Source organism: Octopus bimaculoides, chromosome 2, assembly GCF_046866305.1.
Source record: "Octopus bimaculoides isolate indiv1 chromosome 2, ASM4686630v1, whole genome shotgun sequence".
Lineage (NCBI taxonomy): Eukaryota > Metazoa > Mollusca > Cephalopoda > Octopoda > Octopodidae > Octopus > Octopus bimaculoides.
Window position 1 is genome coordinate 191,892,441 of NC_142929.1, and position 22,500 is coordinate 191,914,940.

Sequence of the window (22,500 nt, forward strand, 5' to 3'; positions counted from 1 at the left end):
CTGGTCTTGTGCAGCAATGGTCAAGCTTTCAGTGGTCCGCTTCAGATCACCTCGCTTAGGCCGTGCTCACGATACTAATTCTAATGAGCCGGCAGAATCCTAAGCACGACAGTCAAGATGAACAGTGACATTTCGTTTGTCTTAAAGCTCTGAGTTCAAATTCTGACAAGGTCAACTTGGACTTCCATTCTTTCGGGGGTTCGATAAAATAAGCACCAGTTCAGTCCTGGAGTTGATGTAATCGGCTTATCCCCACCGCCAAATTTTCGGGTCTGAGTAGAAAGGATAATCAACATCATCATCATTTACGTAATCTTATTTCCATTCCATATTTTCAATACACAATCGACTGCAATATTTATTTTCATATTGATATATTGTATTGAGTGTAATCTACATAATGTGTGTACTGACATCAGGGGGCACTGTTTGCTGTATATTCTATATGGGTATGTATATGTGTGTCCTACGATAAAGAACTCTGAAATCTGTTTGAGATCTTGAATAATAAAATAAATAAAACAAGTAAACAAATATCTTTTTTTCAACACGTAAATACTGAATAGTATAAGAGATAAAATCCTTTTAAGAACAGGAAAATTTGCCGGCACCAGCCATGAGAATCGAACTCACACCCCTTTAATATCCGCTTGGAGTGCTCGTCCCATTAAGCCAAACTGCCGACCGGCAAATTCTTCTGCAATTTTAGAGGTCATCAAGAAACGTTAGATGTCAAACAGATTACGTCAAAGGAAAATAAGATATGAATGGCACAGCTAGAACGCCTTTTTGTTATAGATGTGCTTGAATCAAGACCTACCCAGACAAACATAAGTTTTATTTCGCAGCGTTGAAATGTATTGTAGAACAAGTAGAAGGGCATATTTTTTCAACACGTAAATACTGAACAATATATATAAAAGAGGAATTTGCCGGTCGGCAGTTTGGCTTAAAGAGTAGAGCACTCCAACCGAACATTGGACGGTTGTAAGTTCGAGACTCTTGGTCAGTTGCCGGCAAATCTTTCTGCCCTTAAAAGGATTTTATCCTTTATATATACTGTTCATTATTTACGTACTGAAAATTTTTTTATCTTTCTACTTGTTCTACATTTCAACACTTCAAAAACAAACTCATGTTTGTTTACACAGGACGTAATAAAAAATACTTATTTTTATCGTAAACAAAAATGTTGTCGTTACCACCAGCACCGAGGTGGAGCGGAGTTCATAGCTCTTGGACTAGTTATCATGGTAGTCGCGGTCGCGAGTCCTCGTTCTTTTTGTTTATGTTAGCTGGTCATTGTATGTTGCTGTCGGTTTTTTCTCTTTCTGTTTTTTTTTTTTTTGTAATTGCGCTCTGGCTTGGTCACTGTTCTGCAACTGTCTGCTGACTGCCGTTGTGGTGTTGGTCAGAAAAAGCGCGCCAGAGATGAAACGATGAAACTGTTGTTAGATCCCATTCCACATGAAGTCTCTGATGGTCAGATTCTTTGATGACGTTGGCGATATTTTAGCTAATCGCGATCGGATTCTTGAGGTGTATTTTTTGCATCGGATAGTGATCCGGCTTCGATTTCTAAATATTCCAGCTACATATGTAATATGTATGTAATATGTATGTAATATGTATGTAATATGTATGTATGTATGTATGTATGTATGTATGTATGTGTGTATGTATGTATGTATGTGTGTGTGCGCGCGCGCGCGCGTGTGTGTGTGTGTATGTGTGTGTGTGTGTGTAAGGGTTTTGTTTCACTTGATCACGGTTTCTGTGGTTTTTGATTCAGTCTCACTCCAAAACACCTCGGGCAATTGTTCAGGTCAACGAAAGCATTGTGAATGAAAGTTGGTATGTGGAAACTGTGTGGAAACCCTTCACCGAGAACGCTGTTGTTCTTGAGAGGTAGACTTAATACATCGTCTGGTTTCACGTGATCGTCACGTGATCTGTCTGACAGAAATTCTCTCTGTCGATGTATTATTCTCTAATCTCGATATAACTTTCTTCTCTATTTCTTAGAAGTCCTGAAAAAGTGTTATGGGCGCTGTCCCTCCTCTCTTGACCTTAGTCCTTAAAATAAACCATTTCAACCAACCAAATTTGTTATTATTATTATTATTATTATTATTATTATTACATGTTGCCAGCTCCCGGTTAAAATTCCAAGCATGTCAGGATCATACTTAGAACCCGGATTCAATTTCTAGTTGCTTGTTGCATTCCATACGGAATTAATTTCTGTGGGAAAGGGATGAATATCACAGCTTCCTCGTTTTTCAAATAAATCCTCGGCATTTTTTCTGCTCAAGAAATTTATAAATTACGCTGATGTTATTGATATTTAGCCATGGGTAGGTCTTGATCAAAGCACATCTATAACAAAAAGGCGTTCTAGCTGTGCCATTCATGTCTTACTTTCCTTTTCAAACATGGTGCATCAAGCACTACGTCATCCAATGTATCTATCCGGAGTAGTGTATCTAGGACTACATTAGCCAATGTTTGTATCTCGACATAGTGTATCTCGGGCTACATTACCCAATGTATCCGTTCTTATAAAAGCAATAAAGTGTTATTTGAGGTAAATTTCTCTGTTACCGATACATAACAACAGGTCAGCCAAAATAGACATTCCCCCATGGCCATCCCACCTGTTTAGGTATATGAAGGACGATTTTGTTTTATGTGCTCTGACTTTACAGAAGACAACACCTTTGAATGAGATTTCATTGTTATTTCTAGCAGATCCAGCGACGACGTTGTGGAGGGTTTCTCGTTAGTTCGATCGATGCTATTTGTCTGTTTTTATAAGTCTGAAGAGCGTCGTGTTTGAAAACGAATGCATCCGCACGTAAACAAAGAGCGTAGGTGTGTATGTGTGTATATGTATGGACGTGGATATGTGCGTATATGTGCGTGTGTGTGTGTGTGTGTACGTGTGGGGGATGGTGGGGGTGGGCAGTACAATTACAATGAGGCTCAGTGTACACTTTGATACCAGGTGTTTGTTATAGATCAGATGCCGAACGTTTGATCGGCAAACATTAATCCCCTTCCGCGATGATGGTTTAGCGGAAGATCTTTGTCTATAACGGGAACGTTCATTGTCTTTATTTTATCTTATTTTTATTGTTGTGTTTTTTCCGCACTACAAACTAAATTATATGATTGAAATATGTCGTCGTCGTCGACGATCGGACATGAACGGTAGTGGTGTTTCGTTGAGGTGAGACGGGGTGGAGCGACGAGGTGGTGAGTAAAACCTGAAGCTGAGAGACCTTACACAGAAATTGGTCTCGTTGTTATCGGCTCCTCGTTGCAACGGGCGGCCCTTTCCGGTGACAAAAACAACAACAATAACACGGACAATGCAATAAAATGAAAACAGCAGCAACTAACAAACAAACAAACAAGTATATCTTATGAAAATAAAAAGTTGTGTCATGGCATAACTCACAAGCATATAATTATTTATTAAAAAGATATTAAATCAACGCACGTGCGCTTTGTGCGTGTGTATGTGTGTGTGCGCGCGCGCCTGTGAGTGCGTGTGTATCTGTGGGACGTATGTATTTACATGTTTTTACATATAATTTTACAAAATATAGCTTACTCAATTAAACTCGGTTGGGTGTATACATGTACGTTAAATACACACATACATATATGCATATATGCATACACACACACACATATATTCATATACATATGCATATATATGCATACACATACATTTTTGTATATAAACGTATATATATATATATATATATATATATATATACACGCACATACATACACACATGCATAGATATACATCAACACAAGTATTTAATTGAGTAAGTTTTATTTTTTATTTAAGGGATATATCTATTTTGTGCTCGACTGTACACGTACACACACACACACACACACACACACACACACACACGTATACGTGGTGTTTGCATTTGTGAAGCTGATAGGACCAAATAAATAAGAAGTTAGAACGACTGATAACAGAGAGAAAGAGAGGGAGAGAGAAAGAAGTAGATGTGTGAGAGGGGAATGAAGTGAGAGTTAGACCGAGTGAGAGATATGAGGGGAGGGGCGAGAGAGAGAGAGAGAGAGAGAGAGAGAGAGAGAGAGAGAGAGTACATAAAGTGCGTCTCTTTTCACGAATATATTTTGGGGCGTTAAATAGAATAGAAATATTGGTTTTGTGGAATCGAGGTGGTTTTGGTAACAAAGAAAGGCAGAACAAGCTGTCGACTGCTTTCATTCTAAAATTATGTTTGGGTTATTGTTGCTGTTGTTGCTATTGTAATTGTGGTGGTGGTGGTGGTGGTGGTGGTGGTGGTGGTTTGGTGAATTTTACTTTTGTGCTGTTATTTCTTTGTTTTTTTGTGTTTACATGTAAGGTGTTTTACTTGCCATTGTTTAGTGTGAAGTATGGTAATTGAATGCATTATAAAGACATTAGGGGGTCGATGACCTTGTTTTGCTATTCGTACGATCCATAACAAATGTCAAAATAATGAAGTTGTGGTCAATTAAGGGAATGGAATATTGGCTGAGTGTAGAAGATGAAACAGAGAGAGAGAGAGAGGAAGGGAGAGAGAGAGAGAGAGAAAGAGACAGAGAAGGAGACAGAGGTGAGAAGGCAGAGAGAGAGAGAGAGATAGGAAGAGAGAGAGAGAGAGAGAGAAAGAGACAGAGGTAGGAAGAGAGAAAGAGAGAGAAAGAGAAAGAAAGAGAGAGAAAGAGACAGAGGTGGGAGGGAGAGAGAGGGAGACACAGGAGGAGGAGGAGGAGGAGGAGGAGGAGGAGGAGAGCGAAACAGAGAAAATGACATGTAGAAAGTAGTGGGAGCAGAATGCATAAGTTTGTGTTCCTATGTATATAAGTAGTAGTAGTAGTAGTAGTAGTAGTAGTAGTAGTAGTAGTAGTAGTAATAGTAGCAGCAGCAGCAGCAACAAGACAAGAAGATCAATGACAGAGAACTAACGTTGGAAGAAAACCAGAAGCAGAGGACGTGTGTGCGTGCGCGCTCACAAGGGCGAGTGAACGTGTATGCGTTTGTGTGTATATGTGTGTATGTGTGAGTGTGTACGTGTGTGTGTGTGTACGTGCGTGATCTTGCATAAAGGTATTTGATTCTGTAGATGCAATATATGTTTCTATGTAAATGTGTAAGGGAGAAAAGAGGGAGGAGAGTGGGGGAGAGTGAGAGAGCAAAAAAGAAAGACAGACAGAGAGAGAGAGAGATGGGGGTGAAAGAGACAGATAAGGGAAAAATGAGGGACAGAACGGAAGGTGAAAAGTAACCGGAAAGAGTACGCGAATGTGAGCGCATGCATGAGAGTGTGTTAAATAATTCTGCGCGTGCGCCTGTGCGTCCGTGTGTGGACGGGATTCTGTATAAATGTGTGTATTTCTACGTCTACATTTGTGGTAGTAGAGGCAAATACAGAGCTTGACAGGAGAGGGAGATAGAGAGAGAGAGAGAGAGAGAGAGAGAGAGAGAGAGAGAGAGAGGGGGAGAAATAGAGAGAAACAGAGAGAACTACACAATGAATGGTGGTAGTAAAATGTCAATCCCGTTGACATTAGTGTTTCGAGTCTTAGGATTCACCGAGCTGGTTACCCGGTTTCTATAGCGTCTAAATGTCCGAGATCATAAGATTCCCCCTGCACGGGACTCCAAACCACTCCAGTGTTATCCATTTACAACTGAGAGAACTGGAGCGACGTGAAATGAAGAACATAACGCACCACCGTTCCTGGCATCGAAACCTCGATCTTTCGAGCGAAAACTTGATCTTTCGAGCGAAACCACGATTTGAAACCTTGATCTTTCGTTCGTGGATGCAGCACCCAAACCACTAGGTTACACGCCTTCCCGAGTAAAATTACGAAGAGTAGGAAACGCTATGTGTGAAATGCATAGCAAATGAGCCATACTGGATTCAGCGATAAGTCCACAGTTTCCGACCTTTATTCAAAGCACAGTTCATTGCTCCTCTCCTCCCCACATGATTCTTAAGTCCTTCCAATTCTAGAGCCATCCTTTTATGTATCAACTCTATATTGCCTTCTAATGGTACCGTCAGTTCAACAATCAAAGCCCGTTCTTGTGTATGTAGCCAGATCATAACATAACGTCATAAAATTGTAGAACATTTTGAGGAAAATTAATACGTTCATACATGCACATACATACATACATACATACATACATACATACATACATACATGGCCATTCATAATAAAAAGGAATACTGGTGGAATGTTCCAGTGGAGACCTCAATAGAATGTTTACACAACAGATCTGAGATAATGATTTGGGGTAGAGAAGAGAAACTGTGTGCAGTTGTGGAAATTAGCTGCCCAGAGGATGTTAACATAAAGGTGAAGATCAGTGAAAAAGAGAACACCCATGCTGAACTATTGAGAAATCTGCAGTTACTCTATCCAGATTACAAGTTCAGGTTTATACCTGTAATTATTGGGGCCCTGAGATATGTAACACACTGTTTAAATACCACCCTTGAGAAATTAGGCTTCTGAAGACCAGATAGAAGAAAGTTGATTCGAAGACTACAGATCCAATCCATCACTGGAACTGTAAAAATCTGTACAACTTTGCATAAATTTATCATTTAAGTATATATGAGCATGTCTAGATATGTAGCTATATGCATGAAAATACATACATAAAAGAAGACATACAAATCTGCACACACATACATACGTGCGTGCATACACACATACATACAGACAGACATACATACATACAGACAGACAGATAGATACCTATATATATATATATATATCTTTTGCCGAACCGCGAAGTTACGGGGACGTAGACACACCAGCATCGGTTGTCAAGCGATGTTGGGGGGGGGGGTCAAACACAGACACACAAACACACACACACACACACACACACACACACGAGCTTCTTTCAGTTTCCGTTTTCCAAATCCACTAAGAAGGTTTTGGTTGGCACGAGACTATGGCAGAAGACACTTGCCTAAGCTACCCCTAAGTGGGACTGAATTTGGAGAACCATTTGGTTGGTAAGCAAGCTACTTACTACACAGCCACGAATGTATGAATTATATTTGTATAAGTTGTTATATTATTACATAATTTTACGAAATAATCTTATTCTTACAGCTGTTTCAACATACCCTGCAAATTGCAGATATTACAACGCACATGATGCAATTAGGTGTAAACTTTATAATATGTCTCTAAAGTAGATAAATAAACATCACATCAATATACATGAGCCATGATACATCTGTCACTTCATTCCTCAAACAAAGTACATCGTCCTCAGAATAGATGGCTAAATGCATTAGTTGCCCACATCCCGGGGATCGGGGATGACGTATCATAAATATATATGAGCATGAAATCCGCGGGCGCGAAACCGGATGAAGCCGATTGCTGGTGAAATAACATCATGCACAGAGATTGTTGGCATTTTGCATAGGCAATGATCAGTGATGACCTTAATTGGTCATGGGTGGACAGCCATCATTGCCATCATGCATGATGGATGTATGTATGTGTGTATGTATGTATACATGCATGTATGTATGTATGTATGTAAGTGTATGTATGTATGCTTGCTATAGGTTCTCCGTCGACCAAATTCACTTCCAAAGGCATTGATCACTTTGCGTCCATTGTCGAAGGCACTCGCTCGCGGTGCCGCGCTGCCTGACCAAACCTGAAGCCATGGAGCATCTAAGCTGTGGATGTAAATGAAAAGTGAATATGTTTTGTTTCCTCCATTGTTTCGCCGTGGCCCTTATTGGTTTCATTGTTTATTAAAAACGACAACAGCAACAACAACAACATTACCATTTAGCTACGATATGCAAATGAGATGGCACCAAGCCAAAAGCAATATGGCTAAATGGTGTTCAATTGACAATTTTATTATCCAATTATTTTTTCAAATTCCTCGCCCTCATCTTCTTTTGATGCAATGGCGTTCTTTAAAATTCATTTTGTTATAACGTAGGTTTTTCTTTTTGTTATTTTACTATATATAATATATACAATCATACACACATACATACAAACATACATACATATGTATGCGTATGTTGTATTCTATCTTATTTTATGAAACAATTTAATTACAAAATTCTATTATTATTTCAACTACCACAATCATTATTAATATTTATTATTATTATTATTATCATTATTATTATTATTATTATTATTATTAGTAGTAGTAGTAGTAGTAGTAGTAGTAGTAGTATTGCTACATTCATCATCATCATCATCGTCGTCGTCGTCGACATCCTCCACTCATTCATTTAATCTTGTTCATATTGTTGTTTTCTTGGGCGGTGTGGTGGTGGTGGTGGTGGGTGGTGGGAGATGCAATCAAATTACAAAAGAGTGGTAGAATGCTAAGAATGTTGCAAAGAGTAGTCGGATAGGCAGCTTGAAGAATTTCAATATTGAAAATAATAATAACAACAATGATGATGATGATAATAATAATAATAATAATAATAATAATAATAATAATAATAATAATAATAATAATAATAATAATGATTATGATGATGATGATGATGATGATGATAATTAAAAATCATAACAAAACTGAAAAGAACGAGATCAGCAAGAAAAACTGAAGAGAAAATGGGTTAAAAACGTCTCAAATATTTTACCATAAATTTAATGTAGAAAATTAGTTTATTTATTGTTGTTGTTGCTATAGCTGTTGTTACTGTTATATACGTTCTTATCATACAAGCTTTGGCTCTTCTTAATACCACTTCACCATAATTTCAATTTTATTATATTGCGAATATATTGCGAATATATATACATATATATATAATATATATACATAAAGATATCAGCATGAAACTTTGAAAAGAAAAAAAAAAAAAAATTATATATATATATATGTATATATATATATATATATGTATTTATATATATTTATATATATATATACCTGTATATATATATATATATATATATATATATATATATATACATATACATATATATATATATATATATATATGTATGTATGTATGTATGTATATTATAGGTATACACACATGCACATGCCAAGACTGACAATATAACCCTCGGCTCATCAACAAAGTCCTAATCCTTATGTTCTAATTGTTTGATGTGTCGACCTCTTTAGCAGTAAAATAAAAAATAAATATATTAAAATAAGAGATTTGTTGATGTTTGGGAGATTGAACAGCAAAGATATTTTAGGGAAAAACCACACAATGCAAAAATGTAAATTACGCAACGTTAAAAGAGAAATAACTTTGTATTGCGACGATCATTTTTACAGAAGCAAAAACTGGAGAAGCAGCCGGAAGTAAAGAAGCGGAAGTGAGAATATGCGCGATGCATAATATATTAATGAGCGAAAGTGACGTAACCAATGTGAAATGGGTTCCCTCATTCTGTTTACAAGGGGCTTAGTTTGTATTGTTGAACACACACGCCATGGATTTTCATGCTAGAGTTGCTGTCGTAGTCGCTAAGGAAGACGACGATAATGATATTAAAAACAACATCAACAACAACAACAATAACAACAACAACAACAAAAATAATAATGATTTAATTTATTTGCCACAGGGCGAAGGATGAGGGTGACATGCAAAGTGTGGAGGGTTACATATAATAATGAAATTATAAAAACGAACCTTATGAGTGGATATATATATAAAAGCACGTAAAAAGCACGTGTATATGTATATTATTAATATATATATATATATATATATATATATATATATATGTATCATCATCATCATCATCATCGTTTAACGTCCGCTTTCCATGCTAGCATGGGTTGGACGATTTGACTGAGGACTGGTGAAACCGGATGGCAACACCAGGCTCCAGTCTGATTTGGCAGAGTTTCTACAGCTGGATGCCCTTCCTAACGCCAACCACTCAGAGAGTGTAGTGGGTGCTTTTACGTGTCACCCGCACGAAAACGGCCACTCTCGAAATGGTGTCTTTTATGTGCCACCCGCACAAGCCAGTCCAGGGGCACTGGCAACGATCTCGCTCGAAAATCCTACGGGAGCCAGTCAGGCGGTACTGGCAACGGCCACGCTCAAAATGGTGCATCTCATGTGCCACCCGCACAAGAACCAGTCCAGGGGCACTGGCAACGATCTTACTTGGCTTGCCGGGTCTTCTCACGCACAGCACATTTCCAAAGGTCTCGGTCAGTAGTCATCGCCTCGGTGAGGCCCAATGTGCGAAGGTCTTGCCTCACCACCTCAGCCCAGGTCTTCCTGGGCCTACCTCTTCCACGGGTTCCCTCAACTGTTAGGGTGTGGCACTTTTTCACGCAGCTATCCTCATCCATTCTCACCACATGTCCATACCAGCGCAATCGTCTCTCTTGCACGCCACAACTGATGCTTCTAATGTTCAGCTTTTCTCTCAAGATACTTACACTCTGACGGGTATTCACATTGACATTACACATCCAACGGAGCATACTGGCTTCATTCCTTGCGAGCTTACGTATGTCCTCAGCAGTTACAGCCCATGTTTCACTGCCATGTAGCATGGTTGTTCGTACGCATGCGTCATACAGTCTGCCTTTTACTCTGAGTGAGAGTCCCTTTGTCGCCAGCAGGGGTAAGAGCTCTCTAAACTTTGCCCAGGCTATTCTTATTCTAGTAGCTACACTTTCAGCGCACCCACCCCCACTATTAACTTGGTCGCCCAGATAGCGGAAGCTATCGACTACCTCTAGTTTTTCACCCTGGAATGAGATAGAAGTTGTTTCCTGTTTGTTTACAGTCTTTATTGCACCTGAACATCTGCCACAAACAAAAACTAACTAGCTAGTTAACCTGCCTTTGATGTTGCTGCACCTCTTATGTGTCCATAGCTTGCACCGGGTACATCTTATAGAGTTACTACCTACTCCTTTTCTACATACTGAGCAGGGCCATCTACCTGAAGGGGTTTGTGTTTTATCTACCTTCCTACTTATTAGGATTTTGGTTTTAGCTAGGTTGACTCTAAGGCCCTTCAATTCTAGACCTTGCTTCCACACCTGAAACTTCTCCTCTAGTTCTGATAGTGACTCCACAATTAGGGCAAGGTCATCAGCATAGAGGAGCTCCCAGGGGCAACCTGTCTTGAACTCCTCTGTGATTGCCTGGAGGACTATGGTAAATAAGAGGGGGCTGAGGACGGAACCTTGGTGGACCCCTACCTCTACCCGGAATTCATTGCTGTACTCATTTCCAACCCTCACCTTACTGGCAGCATCTCTGTACATGGCTCGCACAGCTCTCACTAACCATTCTTCTATCCCAAGTTTCCTCATTGACCACCAGATAAGGGATCGGGGGACACTGTCAAAGGCTTTCTCCATGTCAACGAAAGCAAGGTACAGAGGTTTATCCTTAGCTAGGTATTTCTCCTGCAACTGTCTCACTAGAAATAAGGCATCAGTAGTGCTTTTACCTGGCACGAACCCAAACTGCATCTCATCTAAATTGATTCGCTCCCTAATTAGTTGGGCTATGACCCTCTCTGTAACTTTCATAACCTGATCTAACAGCTTGATGCCTCTGTAATTATTTGTATCTAAAGCGTCACCTTTACCTTTGTAGCAGTTGACTATGATGCTGCTACACCAGTCATTGGGTATGACTCCTTCGTGTATCACCTGGTTCGTAATACGGGTGACTAGGCTATAGCCAACACTGCCAGATATTTTGAGCATCTCTGCAGTGATTCCTGATGGGCCGGGGGCTTTCCCGGTCTTCATACTCTTAATTGCTTTATCTACCCTGGTACTATCAACTCGGATAGCTGGTCCCTCTATTGGGTCGACATACGGCAGGCTCTCTTTCTCCCATTCATTCTCTTTATTAAGCAATCTATCGTAGTGGCATCTCCAGACCTCTTTCTTTGCATCCTCATTTAATGCAAGCGTACCATCATCCATGCGAACACATTTCTCTCCTACAACATCACTATTCTCTCTCCTACACTGTCTTGCAACACGAAATACCTCGAGTCTTTGGTCCTCACGGCGCAGAACATTGGCAAATCTTTCCTTATCTGCTTCCCCTCTGGCTAAATAAACCTGTCGCCTAGCCTCCCTTCTGGCACATTGGTACAATTCCCTGCTACCACCGTTCTTCCAGTCCTTCCAAGCCTGTTTCTTTTGTCTAATAGCCCTGTCTACCTCCTTGTTCCACCACCACGTTACTCTGGGTCGGGAGGGGACCTTACACCACCCACAAATCTGGTCGGTGGCTTTCAACAGGTTGTCCCACAGAAATCTCCAATTGTCTTCCACGTTGTATGATGCTATATCCCCTTCTATTTCGTTAAATGCTTCAAGTAACTTGTCTCTAAGTCTCTGTCCGTTTGCAGGGTCTTTAAGCTTCCACACCCTTCTCCTCCAAGCCTGTCTAATTCTGGGCACCCATTTTGCCTTGATCCCATGTATATATGTGTATATATACTTGCATAAATATATATCATATATATATATATATATATATATATATATATATATATATATATATATATATATATATATATATATATGTGTGTGTGTGTGTGTGTGTGTGTGTGTGTGTATGTGTGTGCGTTTGTGTGAGTGGTTGTGTCTGTGTTTGTCACCCACAACTGTTTGACAACCAGTGTTGTGTCTACGTCCCTGCAACCTAGCGTTTCGGCATAACAGACTGACTGAATAAGTACCAGACTTTAAAAGATTAAGTACAGCAGCCGATTCTTTCGACTAAACGTCTTCAAGGTGGTGCCCCAGCATGGCCGCAATGAAATGAGTGAAACAAGTAAAAGATACAACAAAGTAGAGAAGTAAATCAATGGTCGCCCAGGTTTTTGAGATGTGTCTAAGAAAATACGAAAGGACATCCAGGAAACTATTGTCATTCTGGTCGACAGAATGAAGGTGATTAAGTGTGAATTACATTGTTTCATAGCAGCAGCAGCGGCGGCAGCGGATCGGGCTGTGGTGCAATGCATATCCTCGTAAAAATGAAAGCGATTGAATTATCAAAATATTTGGTGTCGTGGACTGTCTAAGGAAACGGTAAATCAACACTGAAGATAAGCGCTGGATATTTGTCGAATGTAGTGGTGTAAATTGGCTTAATTAGGTTGGTCAATTTCTGCTGGACAATGTAGGTTTGTAAGCATGTTCCAGGTTAAGGGAACATCCTTGATCAGAACACACTCTGGAACGGTTCCATTATGAACGAGAGAAAAAACAGGATTATTGTTAATACACCAGACATTGTTATTAAAGGTTTATGTAAATAACAATTTAAGTTGTTTGTAAAACCATCATTGACCTCCTGACATCCTGACTACCCTGACCTTCTGGCCTCCTTTTCCCATGATAAAAAAAGAAAACTGAAATTAAAATAAGAGTCCCAATATACAAAATGTGAGGACAATCGCTCGAATTTTACCGCCTTAGCATTAATTGTGGTGACGGTGAAGATATCATGCTATTGCTGCTACTAATGATGATGATGATGATGATGACGACGACGACGATGGTGTGCAACAGAAGAAATGCATCTTGGTACCACGATAGGTCATCAGACTAATGTCAAATGATTTACGCCAGCAAGTGCAGTCTACCTTGTGGCTGTTTGATTAAACTTATTGCAATACTTTCCACTCCACAAACTGATTGACATTACAATGTTGGCGTTTTTAGGGGCCGGGGGGAAACCCCGAAAATTCCTTAACACAAATCAGCTCCTCAGTTTGCTTTTAGTCATCTCCTAAAGGTAATCTGGATTATGGTCCTTATTATTATCATCATTATTATTATCATTATTATTATTATTATTATTGTTGTTGTTGTTGTTGTTTTTGTTATGTTGTTATTATTGTTGCACTTCTTTTTTCATTTATTTTCTTCTCATTTTCTTTTACCGCCACCTCAGTCTTTTTCCTTCTTCTTCCCTTTTCTTTTTTACTTTCTTACTTTCTTTCTTCCTTCCTTTCTTTCTTTCTTCCTTCCTTTCTTTCTTTCTTTCTTTCTTTCTTTCTTTCTTCCTTTCTTTCTTTCTTTCTTTCTTCCTTCCTTTCTTTCTTTCTTCCTTGCTTTCTTTCTTTCTTTCTTTCTTTCTTTCTTTCTTTCATTCTTTCTTTCTTTCTTTCTTTCTTCCTTCCTTTCCCTTCTGCTGCTCTTTTTTGCATTGTTGACTCGGTGCCTCTCTCGAAGAATGCCATAAAAGGAAAGAAACAAAAACAAATGGGAATGAAATCCTTCTTCACGCATTTCACACACGCCTGCTCTGTCACTCTCCTCTGCGCACTTTCACGCTCTAGTGCACACACACACACACACACTCACGCACCCACACACACACGCACACTCACTTAAACACACACACACAGTCACGCACACTCACGCTCGCACGCACACACACGCTCGCACACGCACACACACGCTCGCACGCGCACACACGCTCGCACGCACACACATGCTCACACGCACGCACACTCACAGTCACGCACACACACACACAGTCACGCACACACACGCTTACACACACTGAAGGAATCACAAACAAAAATACATACGCATGCGTATGCAACTCTAATTCTTTCTATTTTACGTGCAAGGCATGAAATGCTGGGGAAGTGGGTGGGTGTGGAGGCCAGTTGATTACAGTAACCCCAGTGTCTGACATGCTTTATTTAATCGTCCCCAAATAGATGAAATGCAAAATTGAACCCGGCAGAATTTGAACCCAGAACGCAAGAAGCCGGAAGAAATACTGCTAGGCATTTTGTCCGGCATGTTAACGATTCTGTCGACTTATATGCAACTATAATGACAAACATTTTCCGTAATTTTTTTATAATAAAAAAACATCTTCCCTCGACTGCATGCAGAATAGGACGACTGGGCGCCGCTTTTCGGACACTAATGATTTGTCGTGGCTGAATTTGTGTCAACGGTCGTACTTTTTGGCACTTGAGGCTCACACGGACATGCACGCGTGCGCAGAAATGTACAGATACAGATACTAAATTTAGTCAGAGAGAGGCAAAGAAACATTATTACACATATACAAATGTAACTAGATGCTCGCGCGCGCACACACGCTTACTCACACGCACACACACACATACAAGCACACACACATACATGCACACACACAAACACACACACAGATACATATATATATAGAGGGGGCGGGGTAGAGAATGTGAGAAACATTACAATGTCTAATGTCAAATATGTCGGCGTCGAATCAGCGACGCCAAATAAGCGGCGTAAAAACGGCTGCGCCAAGACGTCTCATAAACTATTCGATGAACCAAAGACATGCATAATTTGAACTCAAATTTGAAAGGCCGTTAAAGCCTGTTTTCCTTTTAGCGAAATTACTATGTTAACCTGTCGCTATTTCTTTTCGTTTTTTCCACAGGTGATTCATTGTAGTGGCTACTTGAAAATCAAGCAATACACAATGGATATTTCACCATACGACGGATGCTACCAAAATGTCGGTCTGGTAGCTGTCGGCCATTCACTGCCACCTAGCGCTGTAACAGAGATTAAAATGTTTAACAATATGTTTATGTTCAGAGCCAGTTTAGACTTGAAGCTAATATTTCTAGATGCCAGGTGAGTACAGTCAAAACTACATTATTAGTAAAATACATGATATACCTTTATAAATTAAAGCTTCTATAACTCAATAACAGATGCTCTATCTTTCGTATTGAGTACTCTTTCCATGGTTTGTAAACCCACACGTCCATGTGTGTGTGAGTGCGTGTGAATGTGTGTATGTATGTATGTATGTATGTATGTATGTATTTATGTAAGCATGTATGTATGTATGTATGTATGTATGCATGTATGTTCTCTGCAGTTTTTCATTATCTGAATTCTTCCCCTGAAGAAGGCGCTGGTTTCTAACAAAGATACAAAACTCCATCATTTAAATGTAGATAACAAAAACTAATTTACATTTTAAACTTGGGAAATGTCTTGTATACTTTTACTCTTCCACTTACAGATTGTATTTGTAATGTAGATGTTAGGTGGTTCTCTGGAAATCCAAGCTGAGCCGGATTATCAAACTAAGGGCACCAATTATTATTGGTATAAATATGATCTTGCAATCTGTATATACATGATGGAAGCTTCGAAGCAGTTATCCATAGTTATCCTCTTTGATTTTCAAAGAGATATTCACATTAGCAGGACAGCTAACCTTTACGAAGGTCACTTGCTACTCAGAGTTTCACCAGTGGATGCACAGGATCGTCAGGCAACCCTGAAAATTCAGTACATCCATATATATATATATATATATATTATTATTATTATTATTATTATTATTATTATTATTATTATTATTATTATTATTATTACACCTCATTTGGCCCCGCTCTCTTTAACATTACACCAAAACACATTAAAACAGTGACAGACCCCATAAAGTTCAAGAAGTCTTTGGACAAGTTCCTTCAAAAATCCTGGATAAACCTGCTACAGCCGGATATGTCTCCGTAAACAATAACTCTCTCCTCGAGTGGGCCATGTTGTCCGATTCCTGATTTGAATGACTTTGGCACGTGGTGCTATCAACTTAGACATATCCTAGGCCAATACTGGCCGAAACTTATCAAGGTATCAAAGTATATATATATATATACATATCATATATATATATATATATATATATATATATATATATATATATATATATATATATATATATATATATATATATATATATATATATGTATATATATATATATATATATATATATATATATATTATTAAAAAGAATTCCAACTCTGTTTTTTTTATGTTTTATTTATATTCTTATAATATTAATGTAGGATATAGAATATATAGTATACATAGTAAAATGAAATGAAGTATTGAATGTCTTATTGAATAAATGAAATATTGAATATTAAATATTGAATATTAAAGGACTAGTATACTTTCTTACATTTTAGCAGTCTTCAAGGTCCCGTGTTGTGACAGAGATCTTTCAACTGTCTATATATATATATATATATATATATATATATATATATATATATATATATATATATATATATATATATATATATATATATATACGAATGCATATATGTGTCTATGTGTGATGTATTTATGTATGAATGTGTATTTGTATGTGTATACACAGTTGTGTCTACGTATGATTATTTGTTCCAACTGCCCCATGTTCTCCATGTGTCCATTTTCCATTTCAGGGTTGCACAACTGACGGGTTATGAACCGCAAGATCTGATCGAGAAGACATTATACCATTACATACACGCCTGTGATATTCTCCATATGAGATACTCCCACCATACACGTATGTAAACTACCCTACCTACTCGTCTTTCTTCTCATTTTCCTGTAACTACTACTGCTACCTTACACACACACACACACACAGACACACACACACACACATGTCTATGTATGTATGAATGTATGTATGTATCTTGCTTGTCTTGATACGGTGAATACACCACTAATAATAACATATGCTTTGGCTAACTATCAGTTTTTTTATTGTTAGTCACTTGGTTAAATATCTCTAATCTACAACTAGATTAAATATCTAACCCAAAAGAAGTAGTATTGAACCAGTGTATGTGTTATCATTAATGTGATGACCTTCCCAAGACAAGATTTATTTCAATACACAAATTCACATCAAGAATATTGTGAACCAAATACAAAAACAAAGTATATATATATGTATATATACATAAATATATGTATGCATGCGCATATATCTATATCTATATCTATATCTATCTATCTATCTATATATATATATATATATATATATATATATATATATATATATATATATGCGTATATATTCGTATATATTGCAGGAAGTGACAAGTTCAAATGAAGATATGTACATATATATATATATACAGAAATAAGGGCAAGGAATCGTCAATTAGTAATAGAATTAATAATTAACAATTTTGCCGAGTAGTTCAGTAGTTTGGAATCAGTAGTACTTTGACTGCTATTTCTAAATTTTCAGTATGTTGGAGAAGCAACTCAAGCTAATCCCTGTATATTTATGAATATATATATATATATATATATATATATATATATATATATATATATATATATATATATATATATATATATATATATATATATATATATATATATATATATATATATATATAAATATAAGAATGTTGTTCGGACAGTCCGGCGATGCTTTAGGTGACTGAACCTTCGAAGTCACTGTCAATAATACTTTCATTTAAGAATAATAAATTTGTACTCTACAGAAGTATAGAGTAACACATCAGATTACTGTAAATTTTTTTTTGTTATAACTGAACATAAAAACAGACATTCGGATATATACACACTCACACACACACACACACACACACGCACACACACACACACACATATGTATGAAGGTAATTCGGTGTTGCTAACCTGACATCCTTATGACAACCTGCTAATTTCAAAATAATCAAAATGAAGGATGCAGCAAACAATCTCGTCATTGATGGTCATGACTGGAATACCTTCGATCCTAATTTTACTTAATCAGCTTTGAACTGGGACCAAGCAATAACAACCGAAAAGAACATGGAAATAATAAAAAAATTTTCATATTTTAGTTTATTTAAAGAAAAACATCAACAACCAAAAAAAAAAAGAAGTTACAGAGAAAACGCCATCTGGTTCCCCCCACGCCCCTCCCCACAAAAATAATAAAAACTGCCTCCTTTGATGTTAATTTTAAATCCATGGTTAACCCTCGTCTCAATACTAACGTCGAAAATCTCTTATCGCGGTCTTCCGTTCCCAAAATATGACACTTCGGCCCAAAAAAGAAATCAGACAAGTACTTAGATCAAATATACAATTTATGCCCGCCCATCATCGTCCCCTTTCTGCCCTTTCAAGCACTACCACCTTAAATCTATCTATATCCCTCTCTAGGACCTGTTTCTATGGTGACGCATAGAAACACCTCTAAAACCTTATATCCTTAATAGATATACAGCACCACTTCCCTCCCCCTTACACAAACGTATAATTCACTGCTTCTTTTCAACAACCGTCGTTTATTGTCTGTCTGTCTCCCCCTCTCTCTTTCTCTCTCTCTCTCTCTCTCTCTCTATCTATTTATATCTAACTATCTCTCTCTATCCATCCATCTATCTATCTATTTACTTACCTATCTATTTGTCTCTGTGTGGAGGCGCAATGGCTCAGTGATTAGGACAGCGGACTCGCGGTCGTAGGATCACGGTTTCGATTCCCAGACCGGGCGTTGTGAGTGTTTATTGAGCGAAAACACCTAAAGCTCCATGAGGCTCCGACAGGGGGGTGGTGGCAAACCCTGCTGTATTCTTTCACCACAACATTCTCTCACTCTTCTTTCTTGTTTCTGTTGTACCTGTATTTCAAAGGGGCCAGCCTTGTCACTCTGTGTCACGCTGAATCTCCCCCGAGAATTACGTTAAGGAGTACACGTGTCTGTGGAGTGCTCAACCACATGCACGTTAATTTCACGAGCAGTCTGCTCCCTTGATCGGATCAATTGGAACCTTCGTCGTCGTAAGCGACGGAGCGCCACGATATGTCTCTGTCAATCTGTCTTTGCTCGTAGTTCTCTTCTTGCAAAGACCTATCTACACTCACATATAGAAAGACCTCAAAACGGTAGAAATATATATTACACGATTACACACTTACTCGGGCGCATGCTCACACACAGATACACATACACATTCATACATATATTCACACATATACACATTCATACATATATGCACATTCACACATATTCACTTACAATGTATTATTTTATTCACATGTAGTTTATATATTATATATGTAACTTTGATAACTTTGATAGATTTCGTCCAGTACAGGCCCAGGACATGTCTAACTTGATTGAACCACCTGGTATATATTATAAATTATAATTTATGTCATTATTTACTATATATATTATATATGTACAATTTATATAACTATATACTACACAGGGTAAATATTTTAAATATTATTATTATTATTATTATTATTATTATTATTATTATTATTATTATTATTATTATTATTATTATTATACCTGCGTTCGTTTTACGATATTACGATTAAAAACATCGACCTGTTTCTAAAAAATGTTTGCCCTGGGTTTGCAGTTTCTAAGTCAATTTCATTCCTGCACTTATGTTCTCAATTCGCATTTCAACCGGTAATCTAAATATATATAAGCATATTATTCTTAGACGAGTAAATGGGAAGGTGTGGCGTTCATACTTTATTAATCACCATATTCAGTCATTAATCAATTTGGGACGATGTTGATTATTTATATTCCGCTCTTCTTTTTCTTTCCCTTTCTTCAGTTCTTCTGAAAGGTCAGGTGACCACAAAATACTACCGGTTCTTAGCCAAAGGAGGCGGCTGGGTATGGATGCAGAGTTATGCCACAATTGTACACAACAGTCGCTCTTCTCGGCCACACTGCATTGTCAGCGTAAACTACGTGCTCAGGTGAGTGAACGCTTCATGTCATCGCTTCATGTTTTCTGCTCTGTAAATTGTTTCAATAAAAATCGTGTGTATGTATGTATGTATGGATGGATGGATGTACGTACGTATGGATGTATGTATGGATGGATGGATGCATGCATGTATCTATGTATGGATGTATGTATGTATGTATGTATGTATGTGTTCACATATAACAAACATTTATGTATAGACATATCTACATAGATATATGTAAATCTATACAGAGACACACGCACACATACATACGTACATACATACATACATACATGCATGCATATATACATGTATAGACATATGTGTGTGTAGATGTTAATATATGTACATGTTTACACTCATACACACGCATTCATACACGTACATTCAAACACACGTATATACGCAAACACTCCCTCTCACACACACAGGTATGTCTTTATATTTGAGCGTATCCGGATTGTATTTTAACATTAACACAAGACTGGAAATTCCGGAGTAAAATATTTAATCTAATCCATTGTATCTTACCATATTTCATTTGATATCGCCGTTGATAAACAATAGCGACGGTGATTATAGGCTAGCCACGGGACAGCCCAGTGTTTGACTGTATTTCTTACTCCATTATTGCCCACAAGGGGACAAACGAGGACAAAGGGATTGAGTCGATTACATCGACTCCAGTGGGTAACTGGTACTTATTTAATTGACCCTGAAAGGATGAAAGGCAAAGTCGACCTCGGCGGCATTTGAACTCAGAACGTAACGGTAGACGAAATACCTATTTCTTTACTGCCCACAAGGGGCTACACACAGAGGGGACAAACAAGGACAGACAAACGGATTAAGTCGATTATATCGACCCCAGTGCGTAACTGGTACTTAATTTATCGACCCCGAAAGGATGAAAGGCAAAGTCGACCTCGGCGGAATTTGAACTCAGAAAGTAACGGTAGACGAAATACCGCTGAGCATTTCACCCGGCGTGCTAACGTTTCTGCCAGCACAGCGTTTGACTGTATTTCTGATAATGAGTGTCAAGGGAGTCTTTGTAACTTCCGGCAGAACAAATATGACAAGAGATTTTCGACAAGTACCTGTATTTCGTTTTGCCGTTGGTGTTTCTTATTTGTCATCGCAGACTAATTAGGTTTTTAATTACGCTTGATAAAGGCATTTTGCTTTGCCCCCTCATCTCTTGTTAGATTTGGCGAGTCAATTCTTCCCTAGATCTATCCGCAGCTAAAATAATCCAGAAAAATAAACAGACGGAAACAAATTGAGAAAAAGAGATTTTAAGAAAGAGAAGAATCGGGACAGAACTGGTACTTTATTTATCGACCACGAAAGAATGAAAGGCAAAGATGACCGCAACGAGATCTGAACAGAAGGAGCAGATGACCTAGCGGGAATGATTACCGCAAAGTAATTTACCCGACGTTCAAACGATTCCGCCAAGTGGCCGCCGACAACATCATGTACTGTCATTCCTATAATTACATAGAGAAATAAAATAAAATAGAATAAATTTTAGTTTCTTCTCAAAAGAAACTAATTCGGTTAAATCACGTTGTGCTGGCTTTGCTGATTATTATTTCTTCAAAAGACAACGAATTTTACAATAAGGAACGAACCCGTGACACTTTATTTTTTAACATTTTATTTATTTCATCTTGCGTTGAATCGAAGCCGCCATTTTGTTCAGGTATATCATCACAACTTGTATATAAACCCCTACAGTGTCATTGAAGTTCTCATCACTGCTTTCATAAAACGAGTGGAGATAAATTAAAAAGAAGGAAACTGTGGGATGGAGTTGCTGCATGACATCAATAGAATGGCTTAGATTCTCATCAGAGAATATCATTGATTTTTTTAAAAACCACAGTGTCTCTGAACAATTAACGTTTCG

General features: G+C 38.0%; 1 protein-coding gene across 5 annotated transcripts in view; it reads left to right on the plus strand.

Annotated features, from left to right (window-relative positions):
• LOC128247091 (uncharacterized) overlaps positions 1–22,500 on the plus strand; it is a 477,753-nt gene that overhangs the window by 438,152 nt on the left and 17,101 nt on the right. For all 5 annotated transcript variants that reach the window (XM_089348258.1, XM_089348254.1, XM_089348253.1 and 2 more), the window contains 3 exons: positions 15,474–15,673; positions 17,288–17,394; positions 20,444–20,591. In XM_089348258.1, the coding sequence (XP_089204384.1) occupies positions 15,474–15,673; positions 17,288–17,394; positions 20,444–20,591 (455 nt within the window). The remainder of the gene's footprint in view (positions 1–15,473; positions 15,674–17,287; positions 17,395–20,443; positions 20,592–22,500) is intronic.